At 40.3% G+C, this 27,931-nt stretch overlaps 1 protein-coding gene across 5 annotated transcripts in view; it reads left to right on the forward strand.

Moving 5' to 3' along the window:
* Positions 1 to 27,906, forward strand: part of LOC121325527 (mitochondrial proton/calcium exchanger protein-like) — a 46,054-nt gene extending 18,148 nt beyond the window's left edge. For 2 of the 5 annotated variants that reach the window (XM_041268095.1, XM_041268137.1), the window contains 9 exons: positions 8,919 to 9,038; positions 9,452 to 9,583; positions 9,986 to 10,165; positions 11,488 to 11,643; positions 12,133 to 12,165; positions 14,275 to 14,409; positions 15,669 to 15,862; positions 17,256 to 17,412; positions 23,507 to 27,906. In XM_041268095.1, coding sequence (XP_041124029.1) covers positions 8,919 to 9,038; positions 9,452 to 9,583; positions 9,986 to 10,165; positions 11,488 to 11,643; positions 12,133 to 12,165; positions 14,275 to 14,409; positions 15,669 to 15,862; positions 17,256 to 17,412; positions 23,507 to 23,659 — 1,260 coding nt within the window. In that variant the 3' untranslated portion in view covers positions 23,660 to 27,906. The remainder of the gene's footprint in view (positions 1 to 8,918; positions 9,039 to 9,451; positions 9,584 to 9,985; positions 10,166 to 11,487; positions 11,644 to 12,132; positions 12,166 to 14,274; positions 14,410 to 15,668; positions 15,863 to 17,255; positions 17,413 to 23,506) is intronic. The other 3 variants (XM_041268104.1, XM_041268115.1, XM_041268126.1) reach the window with 3 other exon arrangements.
* The last annotated feature ends 25 nt before the right edge of the window (positions 27,907 to 27,931 follow it).

A 27,931-nucleotide genomic window follows, 5' to 3' on the forward strand; every position in this document is an offset into this window, starting at 1 on the left:
AAGATCATCTTTTTTCAAGTGTACGAAATACAGTGAGTATGTTATCGCATTGTAAAATGTCTTATGCATTGACTTGGAAGATCGCTGTGAAACTTAGCATATACGTTTAATTCAGGAAACGATATTCGCATAGCGTAATTAATGACTTATTTTATTTTTATGTCCTTTTGATTTGCTGATTTTCAGTCTTTTATTAAACGAAAAATATCACTATATGAGATACAAGATGTACTGGTCAGATCTTTTGCTGCATAATCAGTTGCTATAAAACTGGCCAAGTAACGTTATTGACAGTTTACACACAAAATGCAGATAAAGTACACACTCACACGTACAAATACGCATAAACACACTGTGATTTATCTATGTTTAAATAGGCACTGTACTTAAGATGACCAAAGACAAAGGTTTGTTATGTTTTGAAGGACTATCTAAATTCCCCTTTAAGAAGTTCAAGTCAAATTGAAATGTATGTTCAAACTTATGTACAGTATGAAGTGTTCTGCGTTTCAAGTTTATTCCAAATTTGACTGAAAAATTACAGGATTTTTTTTTTTTTAACTGGATGTTGGTTTTTACTGATTTATACCTGATGTTTATCTGTTGTTCAATATTTTCCCAATACTATCTTCTAGGAAATGCACACTATTTCGATTCAAATGCTGCTTTATTTTAACTCTGACATTGTAATAAGCAGCCCTACACTGTATACTAGGATACTGCAGACACGTTTAGATGTCAGAGGATCAAAGAACGTTCAAACATGGTTCTCTGTCCCTTCACAAACACATTACCACCTAATTTATGCTGGCCAGTCAAAGTCTGATTATTGTGACAATTGCTGGGCGTAGTAACTACTAACTTGATCAAAAACTAAACTGAAATACTTACATGAAAATGTAATATTTTTAGTGGATGACAAATGGGGAGAAAACATAAATCAGCTTATGAATATTCAAAAGAAAATGCATGTTTGGAAGTGCAAAAAATAGCAGAAGTGGGTCAGGTGAGGCAGAGGATGCATAGCACTGCAAACACTGCTGCACAGAGGAACATGTTCATGATGACAATAAAAGAACATACTGCAAAGTAAGCGGCACGTTAAACTAAAACAATAAAGTGAACTGAGAGACAAGCAAGCCATTTATACAGCTTTTACACACGCTTTAATAAAAAGAAAGAGCAGAGTATGTGTTTTATGCATTTGTCAGAGCGCTGTGCTTTTCTGGACAGCCACTGTTTATTACAGAGAGGTGTGTGTCGGTGACTTTGTGCGACAGTACTGTCTGTCCATCAGCTAAAACACTGCCTAATGCCGACAACCTTAATCGTAAATGTTTTACAGAAAATGGTGATGCTTTAGATGGTAAACTTACATGGAACACATTGATGGATATGTCCAGTGTGATTTTTGACACGTCTTCCGGTGACTTGCACCACCCAGTTCTGTCAATTTTATTTTATTGTTATGATTTCAAGGCGAATAAACCTGCTTTGTTATGTGCTTGTTATAGCAATTGCCCAAACGTTCACAAAGTACCAGTTAAGTTGGAAAAAAGTCGCCTCCACTTGCACAGATTCTGCTCATCGTACGTGCCAGGGACCTTATTAATCAGAAACCAGAACTGCTACGCATCACGTTACACATGTAAAGAGCAACAGTCAGGGGAGGGGATTTTTCACGCTAAATGGAATGCTATAAAAGTACTTTTTTTTTTTTACCCAGGAAAGGGCACTGACACTTTGGGTATAGACTTGCTGGTGTGGCACTGTCTACTATGCATCAAAAAAAACAAAGTGACTCAATGCAAAGTGCTGGTGTGTCCTGGCCCTTTTAGGGTGCTAAAAGGCACAGTGCAAACACACAGTATTAATGAATAGGTTAACACTGCGTTTTTTGCTTTGACTTTGAAACTTTTTATTCCTACGCACTCACCAGCTGTATAGCTGGCTCATCGATCTGAGTGTCTCGTGGCGACACGTTCTGGCAAAATTGAGCTACAACAATATTACATTGAAAGTAGTAAATAGAGTGTGTACAGGGCTGGTGCAAGGATTTTTGCAACCCTAGGCCAAGTAAATGTTGCCACCCTCCCTTTACACTCCCTTTTTAAAAAATGTGTGTGTATGTATATATATATATATATATATATATATATATATATATATGTATGTGTGTGTGTGTGTATATGTATATGTATGTGTGTGTTGTATATATATATATGTATGTGTATGTATATATATATATATATATATATATATATATATATATATATATATATATATATATATATATATATAATATATACGTATATAATATATATATTATACATATACATAAAGTATTGTACAAAACAATGAACATGTTACAATATACAAAACAAAACATAAGGAGTATCAAAGCAATATTCAAGAAAATTGAAAATTGTCTCTAAATCTTGGATTCCTCAAAATAGCCACCCTTTGCCTTTAATAACAGCCTCACAAACATGAGGCATTCGGGTAAGTTTCAGCAGGAAATCACCTGACATGTCTTTCCAGCTCTTCTGCAGCAATTCCCAGAGATGTAGGGCACCTGTGGGTAGCTTTGCTTTGACTCGTCTGTCCAGTTCGTCCCATACAATTTCTATGGGATTGAGGTCTGGTGACTGGGCAGGCCATGTCATAGGTTGAGTTGTCCTTCACTTTCCTTCTTCGCCTGATAGTTCTTGCACAACTTTGAGGTTTGTTTCGGGTCATTTATCTTGCTGAAGAATGAAGGACTGCCCAACTAGCCGTAATCCTGATGGAATGGCTTGCCTCTGAAGTATGCTATGATAGCCATGCTGGTTGAGCTTGTCGTGGACTTGGTAAAGATTACCAACTCTGTCACCAGCAAAGCAACCCCAGACCATGACACTGACTCCTCCATGCTTGACAGTGGGAACCACACATGCAGAACTCATGCGCTCACCCTCTCTGCGTCTTACAAATACTCACCGGTTGGACCCAAATATTTCAAATTTCCACTCCTCAGACATCCAGTTTCTGTGTTTTTTTGGCCCAGGCAAGTTTCTTCCTCTTATTCTGCACTCTTAACAATGGTTTCTTTGCAGCAATTCTTCATTAGGTCAGCTTCACACAATATCCGCTGAGCAGTTGATGTTGAAACATCTGTACTTCTAGTAGCATTTAGCTGAGCTTGTATTTCAGGGGCAGTTAATCGCTGGTTTCACAGACTTGTGACTCGAATTAACTTGTTCTCTGATTCTGGGATCACCCGTGGCCTGCCTGACCTTGTTTGGTCCTCATGCGTGCCAGTTTCTTCAAATCGTTTGATGGTCTTGACCACAGCAGTTACAGACACTTGCAAAGTTCTTGTGATTTTGTCTTAAAGATTGACCTTCATTTCTTAAAGTAATTACAAACTGTCTTTTTTCTTTGCTTAACTGAGTGTATTTTGCCATTTTCTGCTCCCTTACATTCAGGAATGACAAGCTTGTGCCTATGCTACCTATATTTATAGTAATCATGGACCCTCAACTGTTAACACTAATTGGTGACAAAAGGTTAATTAGGTAACATGCTAGTTAGTTAATTCAGAATACATCTAATAAAGACACTTTTATACTTGGGTCAGTGTTCCAACACTGTGTTATACACATTTCAGACTTTTAACTGACTTGGGCTTCAGACTGAAATCCCCTTGCTTTGGGTGACCATTTCATTGAAATTGACAAGATTTACATTTTCATTTAAAAATTAAATTTTTGAATGCAATTCACTTATGATTATCAGCTTATATAAGTACACGTATCATATAATGAAATATTAAGTGTTTATAGACAAGTTTATACAGTTAAAAGCATAGATAATCATGAAAAACCTGGTTGTCAACCTGTGTGTGTGTGTGTGTGTGTGTGTGTGTATGTATATATAAAGTGCCTTGCAAAAGTATTCAGACCCCTGACTTTCATATCACTGAATTACAAATGGTACATTGAAACTTCGTTCTGTTCGATATTTTATTTTAAAACACTGAAACTCAAAATCAGTTATTGTAAGGTGACATTGGTTTTATGTTGGGAAATATTTTTAAGAAAAATAAAAAACTGAAATATCTTGCTTGCATAAGTATTCAACCCCCACACATTAATATTTGGTAGAGCCACCTTTCGCTGCAATAACAGCTTTAAGTCTTTTGGGTTAAGTATGTACCAGCTTTGCACACAGTGTCGGAGTGATTTTGGCCCATTCTTCTTGGCAGATTTGCTCCAGGTTGTTCAGGTTGGTTGGATGACGCTTGTGGACCGCAATTTTCAAATAGTGCCACAGATTCTCAATGGGATTGAGATCAGGACTTTGACTGGGCCACTGTAGGACATTCACCTTTTTGTTCTTGAGCCACTCCAATGTTGCTTTGGCCATGTGCTTGGGATCATTTTCCTGCTGAAAGGTGAATTTTCTCCCAAGCTTCAGTTTTTTTAACAGACTGAAGCAGATTCTCTTGCAGTATTTTCCTGTATTTTGCTCCATCCATTCTTCCTTCAATTGTAACAAGATGCCCAGTCCCTGCTGATGAGAAGCATCCCCACAGCATGATGCTGCCACCACTATACTTCACTGTAGGGATGGTGTGTCTTGAGGCATGCGCAGTGTTAGGTTTGCGCCACACATAGCGCTTTTAGCTTTGGCCAAAAAGCTTTATCTTGGTGTCATCTGACCACAAAACCTTTTCCCACATCGCAGCTGGGTCACTCATGCTTTCTGGAAAACTCCACACGTGCTTTCAGATGGTACTTTTTGAGTAACGGCTTCTTTCTTCCCTCCCATGCAGGCCAGTGTTATGCAGAGCTCTTGATATGGTTGACTGGTGCACCATTACTCCACTCCCAGCCACTGAATTCTGTAGAATGCTCTTTGGTTTTCATTTTCCTTCAGATTCACAGCCTTACCAATGATCCTTCAACAGTGGGGTTTTTATCCAGAAAATGTGACAGCAACTTTAATGGTTCACAGGTGGAGGCTAATGGTCAGGTAATTGTGTCCTCGTTAGGGCAATTTCTTTCATCGGTGCAAACTGGGAGCTTCTACAGCAGAGGGGTTGAATACTTATGCAAGCAAGATATTTCAGTTTTTTATTTTTCTTAAAAATATTTCTCAACATAAAACCAATGTCACCTTACAATAACTGATTCTGAGTTTCAGTGTTTAAAAATAAAATATCAAACAAAACGAAATTTCAATGTACCATTTGTAATTCGGTAATATGAGAGAATTGGTCAGGGGTCTGAATACTTTTGCAAGGCACTTTATATATACATACACACACACACACAGTACCAGGTTGAAACCAGGTTTTTCATAATTATCTATGCTTTTAACTGTATAAACTTGTCTATAAACACTTAATATTTCATTATATGATACGTGTACTTATATAATGATGTTGTTGATGATGATGAGATGATGTTGAGATCGGGGCTCTGTGGGGGCCATACCATCACTTCCAGGACTCCTTGTTCTTCTTTACGCTGAAGATAGTTCTTAATGACTTTTGCTGTATGTTTGGGGTCGTTGTCATGCTGCAGAATGAATTTGGGGCCAATTAGATGCCTCCCTGATGGTATTGTATGATGGATAAGTATCTCCCTGTACTTCTCAGCATTGAGGGGACCATTAATTCTGACCAAATCCCCAACTCCATTTACAGAAATGCAGCCCCAAACTTGCAAGGAACCTCCACCATGCTTCACTGTTGCCTGCAGACACTCATTCGTGTACCGCTCTCCAGCCCTTCGGCAAACAAACTACCTTTTGCTACAGCCAAATATTTCAAATTTTGACTCATCAGTCCAGAACACCTTCTGCCATTTTTCTGCACCCCAGTTCCTGTGTTTTCGTGCATAGTTGAGTCACTTGGCCTTGTTTCCACGTCAGAGGTATGGCTTTTTGGCCGCAAGTCTTCCATGAAGGCCACTTCTGACCAGACTTCTCCGGACAGTAAATGGGTGTACCAGGGTCCCACTGTTTTCTGCCAATTCTGAGCTGATGGCATTGCTGGACATCTTTCCATTGCGAAGGGAAGTAAGCATGATGTGTCTTTCATCTGCTGCAGTAAATTTCCTTGGCCGACCACTGCGTCTACGGTCCTCAACGTTACCCGTTTCTTTGTGCTTCTTCAAAAGAGCTTGGACAGCACATCTGGAAACCCCTGTCTGCCTTGAAATTTCTGCCTGGGAGAGACCTTGCTGATGCAGTATAACTACCTTGTGTCTTGTTGCTGTGCTCAGTCTTGCCATGGTGTATGACTTTTGACAGTAAACTGTCTTCAGCAACCTCACCTTGTTAGCTGAGTTTGGCTGTTCCTCACCTAGTTTTATTCCTCCTACACAGCTGTTTCTGATTGTGTTTCAACCTACGTATTGAATTGATGATCATTATCACCTGTTTGGTATAATTGTTTAATCATACACCTGACTATATGCCTACAAAATCCCTGACTTTGTGCAAGTGTACCTAGAAGAATTGATGCTGTTTTGAAGGCAAAGGGTGGTCACACCAAATACGGATTTGATTAAGATTTTTCCTCTGTTCACTCACTTTGCATACAGTTAATTGATAAATATGATCTATTAACATGTCTATTTTTGAAAGCATTCTTACTTTACAGCATTTTTTCACACCTGCCTAAAACTTTTGCACTGTGTGTGTGTGTGTGTGTGTGTGTGTGTGTATATATATATGTATATATATATATATATATATATATATATATATATATATATATATATATACAAACAAACATTACTGTACTTTTTTTTTTTTTTTGGACACAAAACTATATACAATCATCTCTATATACAGACATCTAATGTCAGCTCTACAATGACAATATTTATGATCAGTGGATTCTTTTTCCAGATTTAGGACTACACCACTGCTCATGATATGGTTCCGTAACATCAGCAAGTAGTTTTTTAGAACAAGAAACAGTGATCTTAAGATGCTGAACATTTTACGACTAAAGAAATGTGAAGTGTAAATGTAATTATGTACTGTTTTTGCCGCTCTAGGCGGCCGCCTGTTCTGCCTATATGGTTTCGCCGGCCCTGAGTGTATACAATCTATGTTAATAACTTACACTTGGCCAGGGTACTACATATCCATTAGTTTGATTTCTACAGTTAGTAGTCATACTTGAATTTAATACAAATTCAAGCTAGTAAGCCGTGTATTGCAGTGTTTTGTGTCAGACTGCGAGCACCAGCCAAAAAGGGAAGCTGCTCCAGATTTCTGATAGTAGCTCATGCTAATCTCCTAAGAAAGTGGTATGTTGGTTTGTGCTAATCTATATTAATAAAACTAATAAGAAATACCCAAAACCATTTGTGTATGTAATTTGTACACCAAAGTGATTTTCCGTTTTCAACATTACTCTTTTCCATTTGCAGTACTTTCCATTTCCTATACCTATAACTTGATATTTCTGTACTGGACATTTACTTTCAAGATACGTTGTTCAAGTAAATGCCAATAGATTATTTATTGTTATTGGTATTTATTTTAATCAAGCAACAGTTGAAAGAAAAAAAAAAAAAAAATATATATATATATATATATATATATATATATATATATATATATATATATATATATATATATATATATATATTTAAAAACGAAAGAAAAATACAACTTACTGTAGATTTCATGTTTACAGAAAGTGCAACAAACGAACTTCTGAAAACAACTATAAAATCAACAGTTTTTGAAATCGCACTTCTTGCAAGCACAGTTTTAAAATGTATTTATTTATTTATTAATGCACTTGCACCTTCTCAGACCCTGTAGTTAATGAGAAACAGCAACAGGGGAAAGTATGTTTACTCAGAATCTTGGAAGACTAAAAATAAATGTAAGGACTGGTTGGTTCCATGAATATTTTTAGACACTTAAATGTATTGTGTTTTGTTTTTTGTTTAAAATGCAAAGGAAAAAATGGAAAACCAAATACAGCTAATGACTTACCTTTTCTGTATTCAAATTTACTACCAGTTAATACTGCCTCTTGTCTTTTAATTTAGAAATTGCATCACATTTTTCTCCTCTGGCTCACTTGGTATTGTGGTACTATGTAATGTATCTGTTTGTTTGTTTGTTTGTTTTTGTGTCAAATATAATTTCAGTTTCATTGGTGTCTGGTTCTGTCTTTCACTTTTTTTCTGTGTGTAATTATTTCAAAACCAGTGTTTCCTTAAATATGTGGACTTTACTTACTTTGAAATGTACTGTGTGTGAAGACAAGTTTGTGGTTTTAAACTGCTAATATAAATACATTATCTAATTTTGTAATTACCTTTTCATAGATACAAGTACCTTTTACTTGTTCTTTAAATCTCAATGCCTCAAAGTCATACACTTATTTTTAATTTTGGGTTCCTATTAAGGCACATATTTAGGCACAGGATATGCAGTATTTAGACCCCTGCAAAACCCTGAAATTAATATTCAGTGGGGGCATTACCGCTTGCACCTGCGCTGGGGGAGGTCCCCCATACCCCACTGCCTTCTACATGGGATATCTAGCCTCCTACTGTAAATGAAAATGAAAAGATTGGTCTCTTAATGGTAACGTTAAGATGAGTGGGTGTTTGTTAATTAGCCCATTATTAGATGTAGCGGAATGTTCTGAATTTGGTCATTTTGATTGGTTGAGTAACTTCATCTTTTGTAATGTACCCTAAGAACTGGAGTACTGGACATGCATATAGGACATCACCAGATTCTAAGGAAAACTTGCTGCCTTGGGTGTACCAGGGAGAGCAAATGCATTTATTGTAATTCATCAAAAATCCAAGCGGACTTCCTCAAGCCTGATTTATGTCACTTCTGCAGTCTCCACAGTAAAAGCTAAGACTGTTTGGTTTGACTTGCAGCTGATTTCCGAGGAGGGAGTTGACAGTCTGAATGTGAACGAGGTGCAGGCGGCGTGTCGGGCGCGGGGGATGAGGGCGCTGGGCGTGACTGAGGATCGACTCCGTGAGCAGCTGAAGCAGGTGAGACACCTGGCCACACCTCCATAGAGAGCGCAACCAGCCACAGAGGAGGGAAAGGCCAAGGCGGGGAGCCTTTTCCTTGAAGTGATGTAAGCTGATTTAAGGGTATTGGAAACCTCAGAACTTTCTTCCATTAATCAGGAAGCTCCATTAGTGGGCTCTACCTCTAAAAACTATGTAAGACCTTGTTTACTGGTTTTTCACTGCACTATTAATGAGCATTACTTTGGTAGCTGACCTTTTTTATGGTCAGTGCATGAATCACACTCTAATCAGGGTTAATTATTGAAGAATAACTTTCTCAGTTTTCCTGCAAGGTAACTTTCCTGCAGATAACTAACAAGATAATGCATGCATGTCAAGTGTTGTAAATGTGCATTCTCCCTGTGTAATCCTCTGGTCTCTGTTTCCAGTGGCTGGAGTTGCACCTGAACCAGCAGATCCCTACCTCTCTGCTGCTGCTATCCAGGGCCATGTACCTGCCGGACACTCTGTCCCCAGCCGACCAGCTCAAGACCACCTTGCAGACCCTCCCTGAGATTGTGGTACGTGTCTGGTTACTGTTTACACCCTGGAAACGCAGCCTGCACTTGGAGATTTGAAATCTGCGGGTTTGCTTTTATGTTTCAGAAATCTGAACTCCTATATATGTGTATATGTAGCGATTGCGTCTCTGTGGGTGTGACGAAGAAGGTAAGGCTACAGGTACAAGAGAAGTAGTTAACCAGTCTTGAGCCAGTCGATAGACTCTGACTCTGCAGTGTTCAACTTGGCTAGACCTCCAGGGAGTCCAGCACGTTCATGTTGTGTACCTTGCGAGTAGCCTTCTGGGGCAACCAAAGCTACAACCAGCAAACCCAATCTACCTGATCCCTGGTTACTGTGGAAATCTGAACAGTAACACAGGACAGGGAAATGGTGCAATTAAGTGGTATTCTTGTTTCCAGGCGAAGGAGGCCCAGGTGAAGGTGGCAGAGGTGGAGTGCTACAAGGTGGACAATAAAACCAAGCTGGAGGCCACGCTGCAGGAGGAGGCGGCCATCAGGAAGGAGAACGAGGAGCGCGAGATGGAGAGGCTGGCTGATGCTGCTGAGAAGGCAAAGGAGGGCCTGCAAGTGGCAGCCTTGGTAAGAAGGGATCTTCTTTACAGCAGGGAGCTGGTGAAGGAGCAACTTACTTACCTGATCATTCATGTACATCTAGGGGTGGAGCCGAGTCTCCTGTGTGATCCAGCATCAAAAAAACTGGCCTTTACTTTGGAGAATGAACGAAGACTGTATCGTTTAACTCATTTTAAATAAAATCTGCATTAAAAAATAAACACATTTTTGCCCAAAAACAAACTATTGCACATCAGATGCCAGACTACTCCTCGATAATGTTAATGGCTGAAAGCATTAAAAAGCTGAATACTGAAGACACTTAAATATATGCATATATTTACCTGAACTTAGTTTATTTTTGTATTTTCTAAGATTTCATTATTAATTGTTTTGAGTTTATGGATAAACCGTGTCCATCAAAATTATTACTGCACCCTTGCTCATGGAATGCTATGTGTGAGAACTCCACTCTGTATATTGTATTTCCAGTGATTTTTAAGTCACTGTAAGCAAGGGAAAATCACTTTCTGCCACTTTTGTTCTTTTTGATACATTTGATGCTCCTACCTAAATGAAGTCATTGTGAGATGGTGTGGTGCGTTTATATGGAGTGACCCTATAGGAGCCTTGAGAACAACCTTGGTTTTTGCAGTCAGCCAGTTGGCTTGGTCAGTGTGGTTCAGTATCAAGGCACAGCAGGAACAGCACACCATGGCATGAAACCGCAGTAATCCTGCACGCTGGCCAGAACAATACAGACTGAAGGGCATTCGGTGGACCCACATCTTCCTCAAACACTACAAGATTAGGGCTTTATTTTAAGAGCCATTTTTTTTTGGTTTATTTACTGTTAACAAACAGTTAATAAACATGTTAATGTATATTATTTCGTTTCTGTTAGCTGTTAGTAAATGATATATAATAGGCCAGCTAAAACTGCAAACACCAGAGCCTTATTATCATTCTTTATATTCTTTATCACGCATTCTTTATATTACTGAGAGTATTAAAATCTGGTGAATATGGAGGAGTCTGTTTGCCTGTCCATCCATGTGTCACACTTGCATTTTTCCATGTACACGCTGTGGATGTAGCTGGTGGTGATCTGCTTGATGATACTTCTAGCACTAATTTCAAATGAGTATTTTGAGTGTTTAGCCTGCACAGAAGAATGTGTTCACTTTAATGTTTAGGTGCCAAATAGCCTAAAACCTTTTTATAAGACGTGTCTTCCAGACTGCCTTCATCGGGATAATGCAGTCAAGCTGAATTTGTCCCATAATCTTCCTGTATTGAGGGCGGCATGCACTTGCTGTGTGTTGATGGGATATTGTTTGCAACCACAGAGAGAAGTAGAGACAGCGGTGAATATGGAGGCAGCAGCTGTCAATGTTAAGAAAAGCCAGATCGTTATGGATACTGAGCAGGAGCTTGCTACCATCGACCTGGCCATTCATTCGGAGACCTTGAAGGACACGGCTCCAGTCTTGGAAGGGATTAAGGTGGGTAATGAAGCAGGTCAAGGAGAAGGAGGATAAAGCAGGGATGGAAATAAGACTCCTGTTGCATTACAGTTTTAGCCATTTTAATATGATATTGGTTAACCAGTGTGCATAGGTAACAAGCTGAGATGTGCCTTAATATCAAACTGCTGTGCAGTGGGAGTATTATTTTCATCCCTGTAATATCAGCGTAGTACATGCTTACATTAACATGCTTCCCGGACAGTAAATCTAATAATTGACCTGTTTTAAAAGCGTAGTACACCATACGGTTTTAAGAACGTTTTTACATATAAGTTTAAAAAATATATATATATAAGCCCATGTTGACAGTTTAATGGTAGCAGTACAAATAAACTCCCAACTTGGGACTGAAGGAAAGGGATTAAGTAATGAGTATACCCCAACCTTTAAGCTAGAACATATTCATTTGTTCACTGCTTGTAGTCATGCAAGCCTCTCTTTGCTTTCTTTTTCCATGCTGCATAGTTTGACAAATGGCAGAAGTTTCTTCTTATCCAGGTTAGCATCCACATGCTTTGTATTGCGCTGTCCATGCAGTGTGTGCTACTGTGTTGTAAACTTGGTCTCACCAGGTTTATACTGTGTGTTGGTCTATGAGCTGGTTGCTTGTGGTTCACATCATATACATGAGCCTTCTGTTTAAGCACTTGTAGTGCAACCAACCAGCCCTTTTTAATTGTGATATTCATACGTCAGAGTAGACATAAAACAACGTCCTATTGTTTTTAATAATGTTTACATAAGAAGCAGCAAAACCTGAATGTTTGACTTTCCAACACATTTGTGACATATTAAAAAACAACAAAAAAAAAGATTTTAAATACCAAAAAAAGAATTAATCTGCTTTCGAAAAGCATTTTATTTTGATTTGTTGCAGCTTAGCAGAAAGAGCAGTTTAATTTGTTGCCAACATAAATATTTCCAGGTTGCCAGAATTCATCTGAAAGCCGCATTTCCTTTTAAAGATGAAATGTGCCATTCACAGATCGACTTTGGAAACGTGTTATTTTAAAACTTCAGTTCCTCCTTTTTAAAATCTTAAATTGATTTACAGTTCAAAAAAAAAAAAGCAGTTTTTCATACTTGTAACATAACAGCTTGGCTGTAGTTTTACTGTATTTTCGGTCTCTTTTAGAAAAGCCAGTGTGTGTGCTGTTTAATTTCTGCTTTTAATTTCCGTGACAGATTTAACAAGTCTTTCAGAAGTACCACAGCAGCATTAAAACTGGGTCCTAACTAAGCTGGCTGACTATTAAAAACATTTCTGTGGAAACTTTCATACTGAATCCCAATACATTTCATGCTGAAAATACATTATGTACTTGACATAGTTTACTCTTTCATACACAACACCCTGTGAGTTTTACTATACTAAACATGTGTTTTTATACACCAAGCAGCTGCTTCCCCTATTAACTGACATGCTTTCAGCGAGTAAGGTTTGGAAAGCAAGAAGTTTCTTTAAATTCCTGTAGTACCAGGTATCACATTTTAACCTATAAATACAGTACAAAGGAGTAATATTGGAGTTATTTTATCAGGTACAATCACTTTTTAAACATGAGTGAAAGCAAAGATCTGTCATTTCTACCTACAGATATCTACTGTACAAAGCCTGTTTCTGAGGGAACCTGTAAGCTTCCAGATATAAAAAAAAAAAAAAAAAAACATGGACTACAACAGATTCTATCATAATGTAGTGGATATTTCTTTCTCCTTTTTAGAACACTTTTTAAAACAAGCCCAACAGAACATGGCATTAATTGGAGCGCTCTCAGAAAATGTTTGTTTTGCCTCTGCTTCAAAATAGTGCCCACATTAGCCGATTTTATTGTATTGCACCGATTGGAGTCCAGTTTTCAGTTTTTTTGTGTGTGTTTTCTTGGTGAACACATTTCTTTTCAGACACTGGCGGAAGAAGCAGTTATCGTAGCGCCACAGTAGACAATGGTAACCCTATAAATATATAGAATATTTATCTTTCAATCCTGAGGCACTGCAGTAACTGCTTCCCTGGCAGTGTTTGAAAACAAGCCTGTAATAGATTGGGCCTCTGTGTCTCCCAAGTTACGCTCCTGTTTATCGGATGCAAGCCATTACTGGCAAAGCACAACATGCAAGTATTCATAAAAAATTAAGGTCTGTGTTCTTTTACTAGATAATATAACCAGATGTGTATATTAGATTGTGTCTCAATTAGGTAATATTAATTGGGCTATAATATTTAGCTCAAAGAAATTAGGCCATTCGGCCCATCTAAGTGCATCTGGCTCCTAGCAGCTGATAGAGCTCAAAACTTCAGTGGTCAATTTATTAAAGTTTTTTTTTTAGTTTATTTTTATTTATTTATTTTTTTGTTTAAAGTTAACCATTCACTGTGACATTGTGTTCAGCGGTCATGAAGTGTCAGTACTGGATTGGAAGTAAAATTAAAACAACTACACTTCAAAATAACAAACTCTTCTGCCATCTCATAAACACAAATGCCACAGCCTGGTCCCCAACATGTGAGAATCAGTTTACAGTGTGCAGATGCGTATTACTTGAGGATAGGGAGTGTGTGCGAGTGACTATATGTCACACGAGCCTGGGTTTTGTGTTTGGCAGGGAGAGGACATAACCAAAGAGGAGATTGATATGCTGAGCGACGCTTGCACTAAACTCAAGGAGCAGAAGAAGCTGCTGACCAAAGAGAAGGAGGAGCTGGAGGATCTGAAGGATGACGTCCAGGAGTACAATGAGGTAACCAGCCCATGGAGAGAGTGCTGGAGCTGGGGGGGATGACTCTTCTGAACCCAACACACAGAGGATCGTATTTTCCACTAGGGACAACTTACAGGCAAATTATTCACTCCATAGTAAATGTATGAAGTGGGAAATTGTGCCCACAGTGCTGAATCGGGTCCAGAGGATAACAATAGTACATGAGTGTAGAGTAGCAGAAGTCAAAGCTATGCTTCTCAACAGCAACACAAACAGTGCCACAATTCGCAATACAACAGAAAAAGACAAATGAACAAAAACAAGTAAAAAAAAAAAAAAAAAAAAAAAAACATTTCATATGAAATCAAGCAAAGTATGATATTAGGTAGACATAGCACTTATTGGTATATTCCAAGTGTAGACCTGATATCTAAGACAAGGCAAATGAAAAAGATAAGTATGTATGTATCTCACAGTAACAGACTTCCGTTTGTATGGCCGTGCCTATATGAAGTCTTTTAAAGACTCTACATTGTTTGGCTTTTAGTGTTAAGCAAATTAGAATAAGTAGCTTCAGTGGTAATCAAATATAAGGAAAATCTATTGCCCTTGTACTGTATATTCTAAATGGAAGATCAACAGGACAGGCCACTTTTAGATTATATAAAGCCAAGCTGTCTTTACCAATTCTGTCACAGCAGGATTTGAAGATGCTATTCATCTTAAGGGTTAGATTGTGCTGAGTAAGCTGCTTCGGACAGTTAAGCTGTTTTTCAGGCTTATTGCCTGAATCTGGCACATGAGCCCCTTTTCAATTTCTTCACAATCCTCTCAGTCTGTCACCAAATATACATGTCCACATGAGGACCAACATTTAACATAACTTATGAGAGCAAACCATAACCCTTGTGGTACAATAAGACAACATACATATTTCATTTAAAATGATATTTGGATGGTGATTTTTCTATCAAAAAGGAAAGCATACAAGGACACCCCATGTTGTTGTTTATTTCTTAGCAGACGCCCTTATCCAAGCCGACCTTACAATTGGTACAAAGTATCACAGTACAAAGTGATACACTGCCGGCATACATTAAACAATCTCCTAGCATCTACAACACTAATGCGTTTATAGAGCTGTACCAAATAAGGCAGAGATTGAATCTGACACTTGCTCCTACAGTTTTTCCTGCTAACATTGCTATACAAATTGTATTAAAATGTGCCTTTGTGTGTGCTTTCCAAGAGTGTGTTACTGTGCTCCGTCCTCACTGCACACTTTCTCCCCGGCGCAGGATTTGGAGGAGATCAAGAAGGAGCTGTCAAAGACTGGGCAGGAGGAAGCCATACAAGAGTCCAAGGCCAGCAAGAGGCTGACTAAGAGGGTGAACCGCATGATTGGCCGGATCAGCAAGATCATCTCCGAGCTGGAGACTGACAAGAAGGTGCTGGATGGACAGATGGACAGCAAGACCACGCCGCCCATTGGGTAAGCTTGGTGTTTCTAGAGTTATCGAGCTCCCAGAGATGATGAGAGCTTTCCAAATTCAGCTGCCCGCCATCTTGGTGAGACGGCACCGTCAATTTCCATTGGTTCAAGCGCTAGGGGAATCTTACTATAAATGTTGTTTAAAGCATGCATAGAAGGGGGCAACAGCAGCATTTAACAGTGTATGTCTGTCTGTGTATTTATGTCTTTCAAAGTGAATAAAATGACAGATATGTTCCTAATTTACTATTTAGAAGGTGGCAGTATTTAGATCTGGCACTGCTTTTATATAATTCCCAGTAATTCCATCTGCTGGAATTAATTTAAACTACAAGCGTCTTGGTTTAAAAAAAAAAAAAAAAAAAAATGCAGCACAGTGCATGAATAAGCACAATTAAAGGTGATTAAAGGTAAAATTAAAGGCATTATTTGTGGATCAAGAATTTTTACTTTTAAATAAAATATACCAAAATAAATGGTCCACAGATGACTTAATCACTTGGTTTGATATGCAATGCTGATAACTGATAACTAATTTCTGCCTTGCCAATAATCTGAATCTTTTTTATTTATATCGCTTTGAGTTCTGTTGCAAACATCAGGAAGTTCACAGAAAAGAAGCAATAATATTCATTAAACCAGAATTTGAAGCTATTTTCTTTTGAAAAAACTGTTCCTGAAATTAGGCAGTTTTGTTGCATGTTTGTATTTTTATTATTGTTCTTAAAGAAGGTCTAAGTAAGGTTTTACAATCTCTTTCCTTACTCATATTTGCATTGGTGATATTCTGTTGAAGATCTTTCAGGCTTATGTTTATAATTTGTGCATGAATAAATGACTAGATTTGTTTGTATGCATAAAGTTTTGAATTGTCTAAAGCAAACATCCGTGTTGATAAGTAAATATTTTCTGTTAGAATGTGCGTAGACATGGTTTTGAAGGGAATACGTACCTGGTTGAAACAGTTTATCTAGCATTGTATTTGACATATTTCCATGACATTATTGTAGAAAAGAACCAAAAGATTATCAGCGCAATAAAAAAGGGTGGCAGTAATGTTAAAGCTAGTAAGAGGTAAGAAAGAAAAACAAAGCATTGCTTAGCACTCCTTTTAAATGAACTGAAAACAGGCATCTCGACAAGGCTGAAAGATATCTATCATTGAGAAAAAAGATATACATTGAAACAGACCAAGGTAATGTCAAGGTAACAGACATTAAAAGAATAACACAGAGTGAAAGACTGTCAGGCATGATATAACTTTGTGAAAAGATTTGAAACTGTTTCGGTGTTTTGGGACCCCAGCATGGCAGCCTTTGCGTGTTTCTTGTCATTGGGCCACTCTCCACCATCTTACTTCCTGCCTTACATAGACACCGTTTCCTGTATGCAGCTTGTACTTGTCCTTTAGTGAGAACCTCATCAGTATCAGTGAGCTGATTGATGTGATGAGACAGATCCAGAACATCCCGGAACATAAGCTGCAGCGCATCGCAGAGACGCTCGATGAGAACAAAGATGGCAAGATCGACATTGACGACGTCGTCCAGGTAAATCGAAACCAATTTTTTTATCGGAACCACTCATGTAACCAGGCTTTGACTGTGACTGTGTTCCCTTTCAAGTACGAAATGTAACCATTGTCGTATGGGTATTTACCTCCTAAAGACCTGAAACCTGCATATTGATATACCCAAGCTGCTCAACGAGCCTGTGACGCAGTTATGCCCCGCCCCCGAGGGTACACAAGGACTGCACTCGCAGATCTCTGCGCTGTTTTTCCATTCAAGACTGACATGACTGGAGAGCCTTGTTCAGAGAGGTCCATTGTTGCTTCTGTCTGTATATAATTTGCATTAATTGTGTTATTTACACAAATTATGTGATACTTTAATTAATCACTGTAGTTTTTACTAGTTTAGACGTTTTGTGTGCACTACAGCCTGTCGCTCCTTTCCAGGGATCCAACAACATTCCTGGTTAAGGGATCCAGCTGACTTTGTGCTCCCAGGTTGCTTTTAATTCTCGTTTTAGCTTATTAGCACCATTCAAAACATTTTATTTACGTGATTTTTTAAATTAATTAATTATTTTTAAGATACTATGATCAGGCCTGTCTGATGCTCAAAGCACACATGCAGTAAGAGCAGCTGCTGGGATCCGCAGCGCTGCACAGGAGCAAGATGCTTTCATTGTTGTTGCTTGCAATTTCAGTCACAGTATCTTGGTGCTGTTTTGGTGACCAGCTTTTAGCATCCCCATTACGAATGCTGTTTAGTCTATTCTAACAAGCAGGCTTTTACAGGTGGACGTCCCTGTGCATTGCCATCCACGGTTACTGCGAACTGGTGGACCACAACTGGACCGGGGATGAGGTTACAGCCATACCAGTACCGACTTGGTGCTAAAGTCACCAAACTGGTACTGTCCCTGTTCCGACCCGGTATGGTACTGACCCAGTGCTACAGTCATTGAACCAGTACTGAACCGGACGGGTGTCAACCAGGTTCTGAACCAGTACCGACCAATGTTAAATACACCAAACTGGTACTGAACTGACCTGGTACCTTCCAGGTACCGATCCATTTCCAGCCCACTTCCGTCCATTGCTCGAGTCACCAGTCTTGACCCGCCCAATCGATATCTATAAGCAGATTGAGGCAGCACCTGTACAACTGCATTTGTACACTGCATTGCTTGCTCCTAGCATCATGCACAGGTTCTGTCCCTTTTGAGATATGCAAGGCCAGTCTGCCTATTGAGGACAAGCACTGCAGGTGCTCTTCCTGCCTGGGGCCAGTGTACGCCAAGGAGGCACTGGCTAATCACAGTTTCTGTGCGTTTTGTCCCTTTTTCCAAGCGCCCGCTTGAGAAGCGGCTGTTCTGCAGCTCTTAGGAGCGCTCTGCATCCCTTACTCCTGCTCTATGCTCTTTCCCCTCAGCCTCTCATAAAGAGGTGGCTGCGTCCTCACCCATGGCTCTGTGCCAAGGGAGAGCGGACGACTCACCTGGGAAAGTAGCTCATGCAGGAAACCGTCCTCACGGCCTTCCTAATCCTCCTTGAGCTCTGCTTCTCCTTCCCTTCCCACGCGGAAGAGGAAGAAGTGTCGTTTCCAGGCGATCGGCAGACTCGGAGCAGGTGGTAAAGCTCTGGGCAGGTGTTTCCCACCAAGGAACGATTCTCGCTGAATTACTGCAGGAATGTTCGGCATCTCCTTCCCCACCTGTCCCCTTGGGGGCCCCAAGCGCAGATTGGCCACAGGAGGACATACAGGGGCTGGTGTTCCTGTCTGATAACGTGGAGTTCGACCAGCACACCCCCTGCCGTAAAGATCTCCTTGTCGGCAGGGCTTATACCGTTAATCAAGAGGGCCACTGCAGTATTGCAAGTGCCCTGGCCTACAGTAGGGGAAACAAGACAGTTGACAGTTGATTTTCAATGACGAGCCTACCTCCTCTCCCAAATCCCTGGTAGCCCACCAGTCGCATTTACTGCTGTCCCTTTCTGGGAACCACATGCTCTCACCAGAACAGCCAGATAAGCTGCGTCTGGTTAACAAGAACCTTCTCCGTGTGTCCAAGCTCAACAGGCAGGCTGTAGGTAGAAACCTGGCTGCGCTGGTAGCTGCACGTAGACAGCTTTGGCTTTCCCAGGCACGTGTGCCTGACTGTGACAATGCACTGCTGTTGGACGCCCTGATCACTCCAAGGCATACGCTTCGTCATGCGGTGGACGAAATGCTGCAGTGCTCTCGCTGCACTTGGGAATCCAAGCAACCACCTCCAGTATGTACACCAGTGGCAAACTGGTGCCCTAGGCCCCAGCAGCGTAAAAAACCGACACAGCCTGCTGCTAGAGGTGACCCACGGCTGCTCGCCGTGGAGGCTTTACTAGATGCTGCCTCCCTGAGCAGAAACAGAAGCCGCAGGCCAAGCAGCAGCCCTAGGACCTTGTTGCCACAGGCCCAGGGCTCCCTCTCGGGGAGCCATCTGGAATATTGCCGTCAGTGCACAACAGACATCGGACCATTCAGACCGGCTACTCACTGCAGTTCAAGCACTGTCCCCCCTCCCTTTCGGGGCATGACTGCAACGTCAGTGACGGACCCACACGATGTCGCTGTGGTGTCTCAGGAGGTAGCAGCTCTGCTGCAAAAACGGGTTATTCGCATGATAGACCCCCTCCAGATGGAGGCAGGCTTCCACTCCAGATACTTCCTAGTTCCAAAGAGGGATGGTGACCTCAGACCGATCCTCGACCTCAGACAGGTCAACCTGTATCTGAGCCGAAGGAGGTTCAAAATGTTGACAGTTGAACAGCTGTTGCAGTCAGTCAGGCAAGGCAAATTGTTCACAGTGGTGGACCTCAAAGACGCCTATTTCTATAACCCTAAAAAACCAGCACACAGGACGTACCTGCGGTTTGCCTTTCGGGGAACAGCATACAGGTTCAGTGTCTTGCCAGTGTCCTCTCCCTAGGTACCCGTGCCTTCTCGAAGTTCATGGAAGCTGTCTTGGCCCCATTGAGACTCAAAGGCATCAGAGTGCTCAATTATCTGGTCTACTGGATCATTTGTGCCTAGTCTCCAGCACAGGCAGAGGCCCACATGGAACTGGTCACTGGCCACACCACCTTGAACAGTTGGGCCTTATGGGAAATCATGTGACGAGCCAGCTCACACATTCACGCCTTCCCAGACAGCCTCCTATCTAGGAGTGTGCTTAGACTCCGAGCCATGCTGGCCATTGTCGGACGGCAGAGTGCCCAGTATAGTCGCCTGTTTGGAGCTCTTTCAGCTCAACAGAGTGCTCACTGGGCTTGATGGAAGCAGGCTTCCAGACCCTTCCATTGGGTCTCCTGCAGGCCTGTTTCAACAGAGGTTTTGCAGCCCTTGTTTGAATAATCTGTGGTAATTGGAGAAAAAGCCTTAGTAGCCTTAACCCTTTGCAGTCCTATGTCAGACCAGGTCTGACATCATCATCAAAATGACACAAAGCACAGGTCTCTAATGTTTTTTTCTCTGGAAAAAGCAGAGAAAACCTTTCAATGACCGAGTGAGACTGCTAGGAGCTGAATGAAACTGAAAAAAGGGCGTATCTTTATAGCCCCATGCATTACACAGATAACACAGACCATAACAAAGGAGGTAGCTGCTTCTGCATCCAGCGCTCAAAGAATATCACAGACATTTGCAGAGCTTTTTGAGATGTTATAGTATTAAAATATTGACTTGGACCACATTATTAGGAGTTTGGTAATAAGACGAGTGATCTGGAGAGGATTTATCATTATGCACATGTCTATAAAGACATAAAGGGCTTAGCTGTAGATACAGTACTGAGTGTTTTTTTGCAATTCAGTGCCTTTTTAAACCTGTTTTGCTCTGGGCAGGGGGAAAAAAATATGTAAACAGCGGGTGTGAACGTAAATTAGACCTGACGTGCCTGACGAGCACTGAATAAATGGGCTGCAAATGGTGAGTAGGTGCATTTGGTAAAATTGTGCTGGAATTCTCCTTAATAGAAGGTGTGGAATCTCATTTCTAATGTCTCGTATTTTATTATTAAAGAAATGTAAGAAGCCTTTGCAGCTGTGAGAGGAGCCAATGTCAAGGGTAGGACTATTAGGGAAAGGATTAATTAATGTATCTAGGGTAGCAAACCGAAATCTGGGATTATTTTTATTTGTTTCAATTAAATTAGAATAATATGATGATCTAGCCAATGCCAGAGCCTTCGTATATTTAACCAGGTGGCCCTTCCATGCAATGTAATGAACGTGCAATTGAGATTCCCTCCATCTCCGTTCTAGTTTACGACCCTCATATTTCATCTTACGAATATTATCATTCTACCTTTTTTCTTTTTTTTAAGACACTCTCCGAGTTTTGAATGGCGTTACATTATCTAAGATACCCGTCAAGGTGGTGGTGTAGGTATTAACCAGCTCATCTACTGATGAGGACTCAGAGTATGATAATGAGCTCAATACATCAGAAAGCTTAACAGCAGTTGAAGAACTACCCGGAATTTAAATGTATGGTCCACAGTCTTTTGTAGATACAGGCAGATTCACCTAAAAAAGAAAGGCAAGATGATCACAAATAGTAAGATCTAGGGTTATGACGTTCTTAACAGCTAAACCAAGAGAAATATGGCCACGATTATGTGTAGAACATTTATGGCATCCCGATCCATCAAGCCTGCAGCTCTGGTTTTGGACCCTGAGCGGCTGCATTTGAGCCGTCTGAGGCTTTCTGATAGGGTCATTGACATTGAGTGATATTTTTCCTCGCTGGAGGCTAAACGTGCTAAATGCACTCATGAAGCTTCTATTTGAGCACATGCATTCAACTGAGCTGATATATTTATTGCTCAAAGCATCTTTCTTCCTCACTATTACCTCCTCAAAGCGGTTGAGTGAGATGCAGGCATTCTCGTTTTTACAGAGGCCAGGTCAAAGGATGTGCTTTGTACCACCTTTTTGCCAAAGATGATCTCGGCATTCCATGTCAACCAGTCTGTGGAATTGGAGGCTTTCCAGTCTGACAGAGAGCATCAGCTCACTGCCTATTCCACCAGTGGCATGGCAACTTCGTGGGCTTTATTCCAGGGTGCATCTGTCAAGCACGTGTGCAGTGCGGCGGTATGGACTACCCCCCAGACCTTCACTAGATTCTACAGGCTGAATGTCGTAGATCCTTAAAACCCTTGTTTTTGAACTAGATAGCTGAGCGGCTTCCCAGTCGATCCTTACAACACAGGTGAGTTTCTCCCTCAGTTTTTTCACCCTAGCTACTTGTTACTGGGGCTCCGTATGGTAACGCACAAGGCAGCCTCGGCTTAGCCTTGTGTTATTCCAGTCGTTCTGCAATACTGCCCTTGCAACGGCTTTGTACTCGCCCGTTAGGTAATGGTTACATTTCGTACTTGAAAGGGAACGTTAGGTTATTATCATAACCCTTGTTCCCTGAAATGTAACCATTAACCTCCAAGGTCGCTGCGTCCATGATTGCAGCAGGCTTGAAGGAAAAGTGACGCTGAGATCTGTGAGCGCAGTCCTTGCCGGGGGCGGGGCATGACTGCGTCACAGGCTCGTTGAGCAGCTTTTATATATCAATATTCAGGTTTCTGGTCTTGAGGAGGTAAATCACCCTATGCAAATGGTTACATTTTTATTTCAGGGAACCCGGGTTAGGATAATAATCTTACGTTGTGCACCATGTAACCAGATGTCGACTGTGACTGTACGATAGTGGTGCCCCATGTAACCAGGTGTCGACTGTGACTGTACGGTAGTGGTGCCCCATGTAACCAGGTGTCGACTGTGACTGTACGGTAGTGGTGCCCCATGTAACCAGGTGTCGACTGTGACTGTACGGTAGTGGTGCCCCATGTAACCAGGTGTCGACTGTGACTGTACGGTAGTGGTGCCCCATGTAACCAGGTGTCGACTGTGACTGTACGGTAGTGGTGCCCCATGTAACCAGGTGTCGACTGTGACTGTACGGTAGTGGTGCCCCATGTAACTAGGTGTCGACTGTGACTGTACGGTAGTGGTGCCCCATGTAACTAGGTGTCGACTGTGACTGTACGGTAGTGGTGCCCCATGTAACCAGGTGTCGACTGTGACTGTACCTGCAGGTGGTGGAGCTCATAGACAAGGAGGACATTAATATCTCGACAAGCCAGATGGCTGAGATCATGGTGATGCTGCAGAAGGAGGAGAAGCTGGTGGAGAAGGAGAAAGCCAAGGAGAAGGCCGAGAAGGAGCAGGCTGCCGAAGTGCAGAACTGAGGCCGGCTCACCACCTCCTGCTGCTTCACGGAAGTGGGGTTGCTCCCTTTGCACCAGGCCAGAGAAGGCTATCTTCATGTGGGAAATGAATATGCTGTCATTAATAGCAAGAGGCTCCTTTGCTACAGAGAGCAAATTTAGTGTTCATGCTTGTTGGGTTTTATAAATATGATGGAAAACTTTACACTGGTGCAAACCAAAATAGTGACCAGTAGCTTTATCAGTTACACACAAACAAAAACAAAAATGAAAATGAAAATTTTGTTTTGAGGTGGTGCGATTTGCCCAATTTCTTTTCTTTCTTTTTTTTTTTTTTAATAAAAGTAAGTTGAACATGAATTGCAATCTAAATCATATAACGTCATTCCAGAAGCATGGAATCAGTGATTTCATTCTTATTATTCTTGTTTTTTTATGACGAGGGTCTCTCATTTAACCCTGTATTTAATAATAATAGTAGTAATATTGAATGTGTTGTAATGATGTGGTGATCATAAATGTTATGTTTTATATACAAACAGAAATGAGAGACACAGAAAAGTTTAATGGCATTATTAAATATAGAAAATAAAACAATTTGATGAATGGGATCAGCCAAGATGACCTTGATGTGTTTTGAAATAGGATATTGAAAGTCTGAAAACGGAACGTTTTATTTTTTGTATAATCAAATATAGTATTATTGACCACTGAAACTTATTTTAAATAGTTGCATTTTGCATCTCATTGGAGGTTGTATGTGTGTGTGTAATTGTCTTTTATGCATTCTACAATGCTGATATACAAACTTCAATGAATTGAAAGGCAACTATTTGTGGCTTATGTAAAGCAGGAGATCCGGTGCCTGGCCTAAAGTTTGTGTGTTTTTAGAAAGTTTGAACTCTAGGAAGATGGAACATTCAGGATCAGTTCCATGAATAAAGTTGGTATGGATTTGATTAGTTTGAGTGTTGCTACATTTCATTTAATAATTTTGACTGCCTAATTTAACCGATCAGATGTACTATTTTATCAGTTGTTACTCGTAATGTTATCAAGCCATAAGGAAGAGAATAGAACTTGAAAGTAGCTGCCTTTCATTCAGTTTCTTTTACTGACGCTGGGCTTGGTTTTCCACTGAGGGCTGATCCACCCACTTCATACATTGCCTTCAGTTAGCCCACAATGGAAACTTAAATATACGCACATAATGCACAGATATGGAAATGCAAGGCATTTTGAAATGTATTATTTTTTTTAAATTATGAATAAATACTTTTACTTTAATTTCCACCACAGAAAGAGAAAAAAAAAAAAGCTTTACTATAATTTTATATTTGCATATTGTAAATTGTGTTAATCGTTGGTCCACTACTTCTTAAATGTATGAAGATTTAAAACATCAACTGTAAATGCATGTGTTTCTTTGCACTATAAAAGTATGTTTAGCTTATATGCAGTGGGTATGAATGTTGTATCACAGTAGAACTCTAGTCTTCTCTGGGTGTTTGGTTTTTGTTTAGTGGATGGTAGGGTGCAGTGATGGGCTTTTTGAACTCCTAACAGATAGTGTCTGTCTTGCTACATCCATCTAGCCAAGTTGTATTTATGGACAATTTACTCCTTTTAATGGAAGATTATCTTTCTTGGTTTCCTGGTCAGCCACTCCTTCCCTGTAGACACCTTTCTGTTTAGTAGCACTAGGCTGTCACCTCTGAAGCCTGGGTTCAAATGTAACTTTGGTCACAAGAGGTACAAGGTTGCTGGTGTCAGCTTAGTCAGCGATGCCTAGTAGTACACATCACAAAAACACCACACCACAAACTTTCCACTTAGAAGAGGCCAAGGACTGTAAAGCAGAGGCTGTCGCTCATGTCTGTATTGAGGTAGTGGTGGGATGTTGTTGGGAAGTTTGTGTAGCACACGTCAGTGGTATATTCGATTTGAGCATGGTTGTTTTTAAAAGGTGTCGTTATATATAAATCTCCTTACCTCTCCAGTAACACAGGACTACATTTCTAGTATGACATTTTATGATTTGAGTTTTGTGAATTTATGGGTGAAAGTGTATTGTGACAAGAAAAATGGCTTCACATCCTTTTGAGTGCAGTATTGTCCGCAATAGTTTTCTTCTATGTTCATATTTTAGCCGAAGCCAGCTGTTTCTAGGGGTGTGCCGAAGAGTATTGCGTTTCTTTAAGAGCTGTGCACATGTAGAAATCCCATTAAATCACTACACATATTAAAAGGTTTTTTTTTTTAAACTGGAGTGAAGTTGCTTACACACTCAGTCAGTTTTTTGTATTTTATTAGATGCCATTAGCTTGACCACACAGCATGTGTTTTTCATTTTACAAGCACCAGAATAGTCAGCCCTTTTGTTTATTGTCTATTTGACAGGACATGGAAAAGTTTGTTTTATGTAACAATTTAAATAAAAAATAAAAAGCAGTAGTCAAAGAACAAGATCTGTCACAACATTCTGCCGTCCAAAATGTAATAAAGCCACACTGCACAGCAAACTGCCTGGGGGCCCTCCAGTACAGTCTAGGCATATTGCACCAAGGAGTAACTGCATTAAGGTGAGCCTTAACATGCCACAGATACAGTGCTGATTGTGTGAAACAGGAGCAAGGTCCCTGTGGAAATGTAGTGGTGGTAGAAAACTTGTGTTGTATGTTAAAATGGAAGACAGGGTTATTTGTTGCAAATCTGAACCAAGTTGAAACTCTTGGGTGTTGTCAATCTGTTGCGTTTGTTAGATTGCTGTTATAATGAATAGTTTGACAGTCTGACGCTGTGTATACATTAGATTACGTGGAAAGGGCAGTCATGTTGTTACTGGTGACAGTTAGACTGGTAACTGGGTAGAGCTTTGAGTAAGTGTTCTGGTCCTCTTTGTGCTGCTCTTCTATACAGACTGCAGTTGAGTTATTTAGGGAACATATATGTCTCGGTGCAAAATTGGTTTGGGAAAAAGTAACATTTCTTTGAAACCTTTTAATGGTGTTTCCTATTCTGTTGCTCCTATTTACTCACCATGTCTGAAGACATCCAGTTTGGTGAAGCTAAATGGGAATGCAACTGTACATTTATATCTGTTCATATACAATGCACCATATGGGGGGGGGGGTGGTGGTGATGGGACGACGACACAAAAAACATTATTACAGAGCATGTTTAAATTTAACTTCACCATCGACCTGGCACTTGGTAATTTGCAGAACTTCGCAGCCACACTATGTTGTGTGGCTTGGATTTGACCCATGGCTTGCATTCTGTAAATGGAGTCAACACATCAACGTTCTACTGTATGTGTTCCTGCAGCCACGATTGTCTACTGGTTAACAGGTCACTCACTCAGCAAGAAAGAGAAATGATCTGCAATGTTTTCTTCTTTCTATAGTGCTTTGTTAATAATGTAATGAACAGTGTGTGTTAGAAGCCATTCTAATTTCTCAGGATTTATTTTCTTTGCGTTGCATATTTTGTGCACACTTTGACTGATTTTAGGTATGCACTCAATTGTAGGTACTCTTGTCAATACTGAATCCTCCTTCGATTACAAGAAGGATAAGAAATATCTTATTAATGTTTATTGCAGAAACCTGACAAATACATACCATTTGTTGTAACCAGCTCTGTCACCGGAGCTGCCATGACAACAAAGCACAATGGGAAAGTAAACTCTCCTACCCCCTCCCATCTAATAATTCCTCAAAATAAACACCCCTCTTTACCATCTAATGTAATAATGCAATTGGGTGGACTGCATAAATTTGTACATGTCAAGTGTGAGATTGATATAAAGTCACATGACCAAGAGAACAGCTACCTCTGTTTAACCTTGTGCGGAATGTGGTACCAGCTGGAGATGACTAGTGTTGAGCAGGTATTGCAACAACTCTGTAAAGCATTGGCTGTGGCACTCCTAAGACTTGCAGTGATAGTGAGGTCTCAGGGGTCAAGGGAGGGTCAGCCATTGGCAGTAATCTTGGAAAATGGTACCTGTTTATAGACTAGTTTTATTGTCCAACTTGCTGATTTGGGCTTTGTCTGATTAGTAAATGTAAGTATTGCACTGATTTGTTCTATATATTTAATGATCTTTTTTAAAAGTCTAGAAGTGGTCTGATTTATTTACTGTTTTTTTATTTGTTTATTTTTTGGTTGAACTGAAAAGAGCGAACAGACAAGAATCTTGGAGTATGACTTCTAATAAGATGAAATCCAGATGTTTTAATAATTCAATAAAAGAATACAAACAAGTTTTTTGTATTGTTCCTTGTGTTT

This window comes from Polyodon spathula, chromosome 1, assembly GCF_017654505.1.
Source record: "Polyodon spathula isolate WHYD16114869_AA chromosome 1, ASM1765450v1, whole genome shotgun sequence".
In the NCBI taxonomy this organism is placed as follows: Eukaryota; Metazoa; Chordata; class Actinopteri; order Acipenseriformes; family Polyodontidae; genus Polyodon; species Polyodon spathula.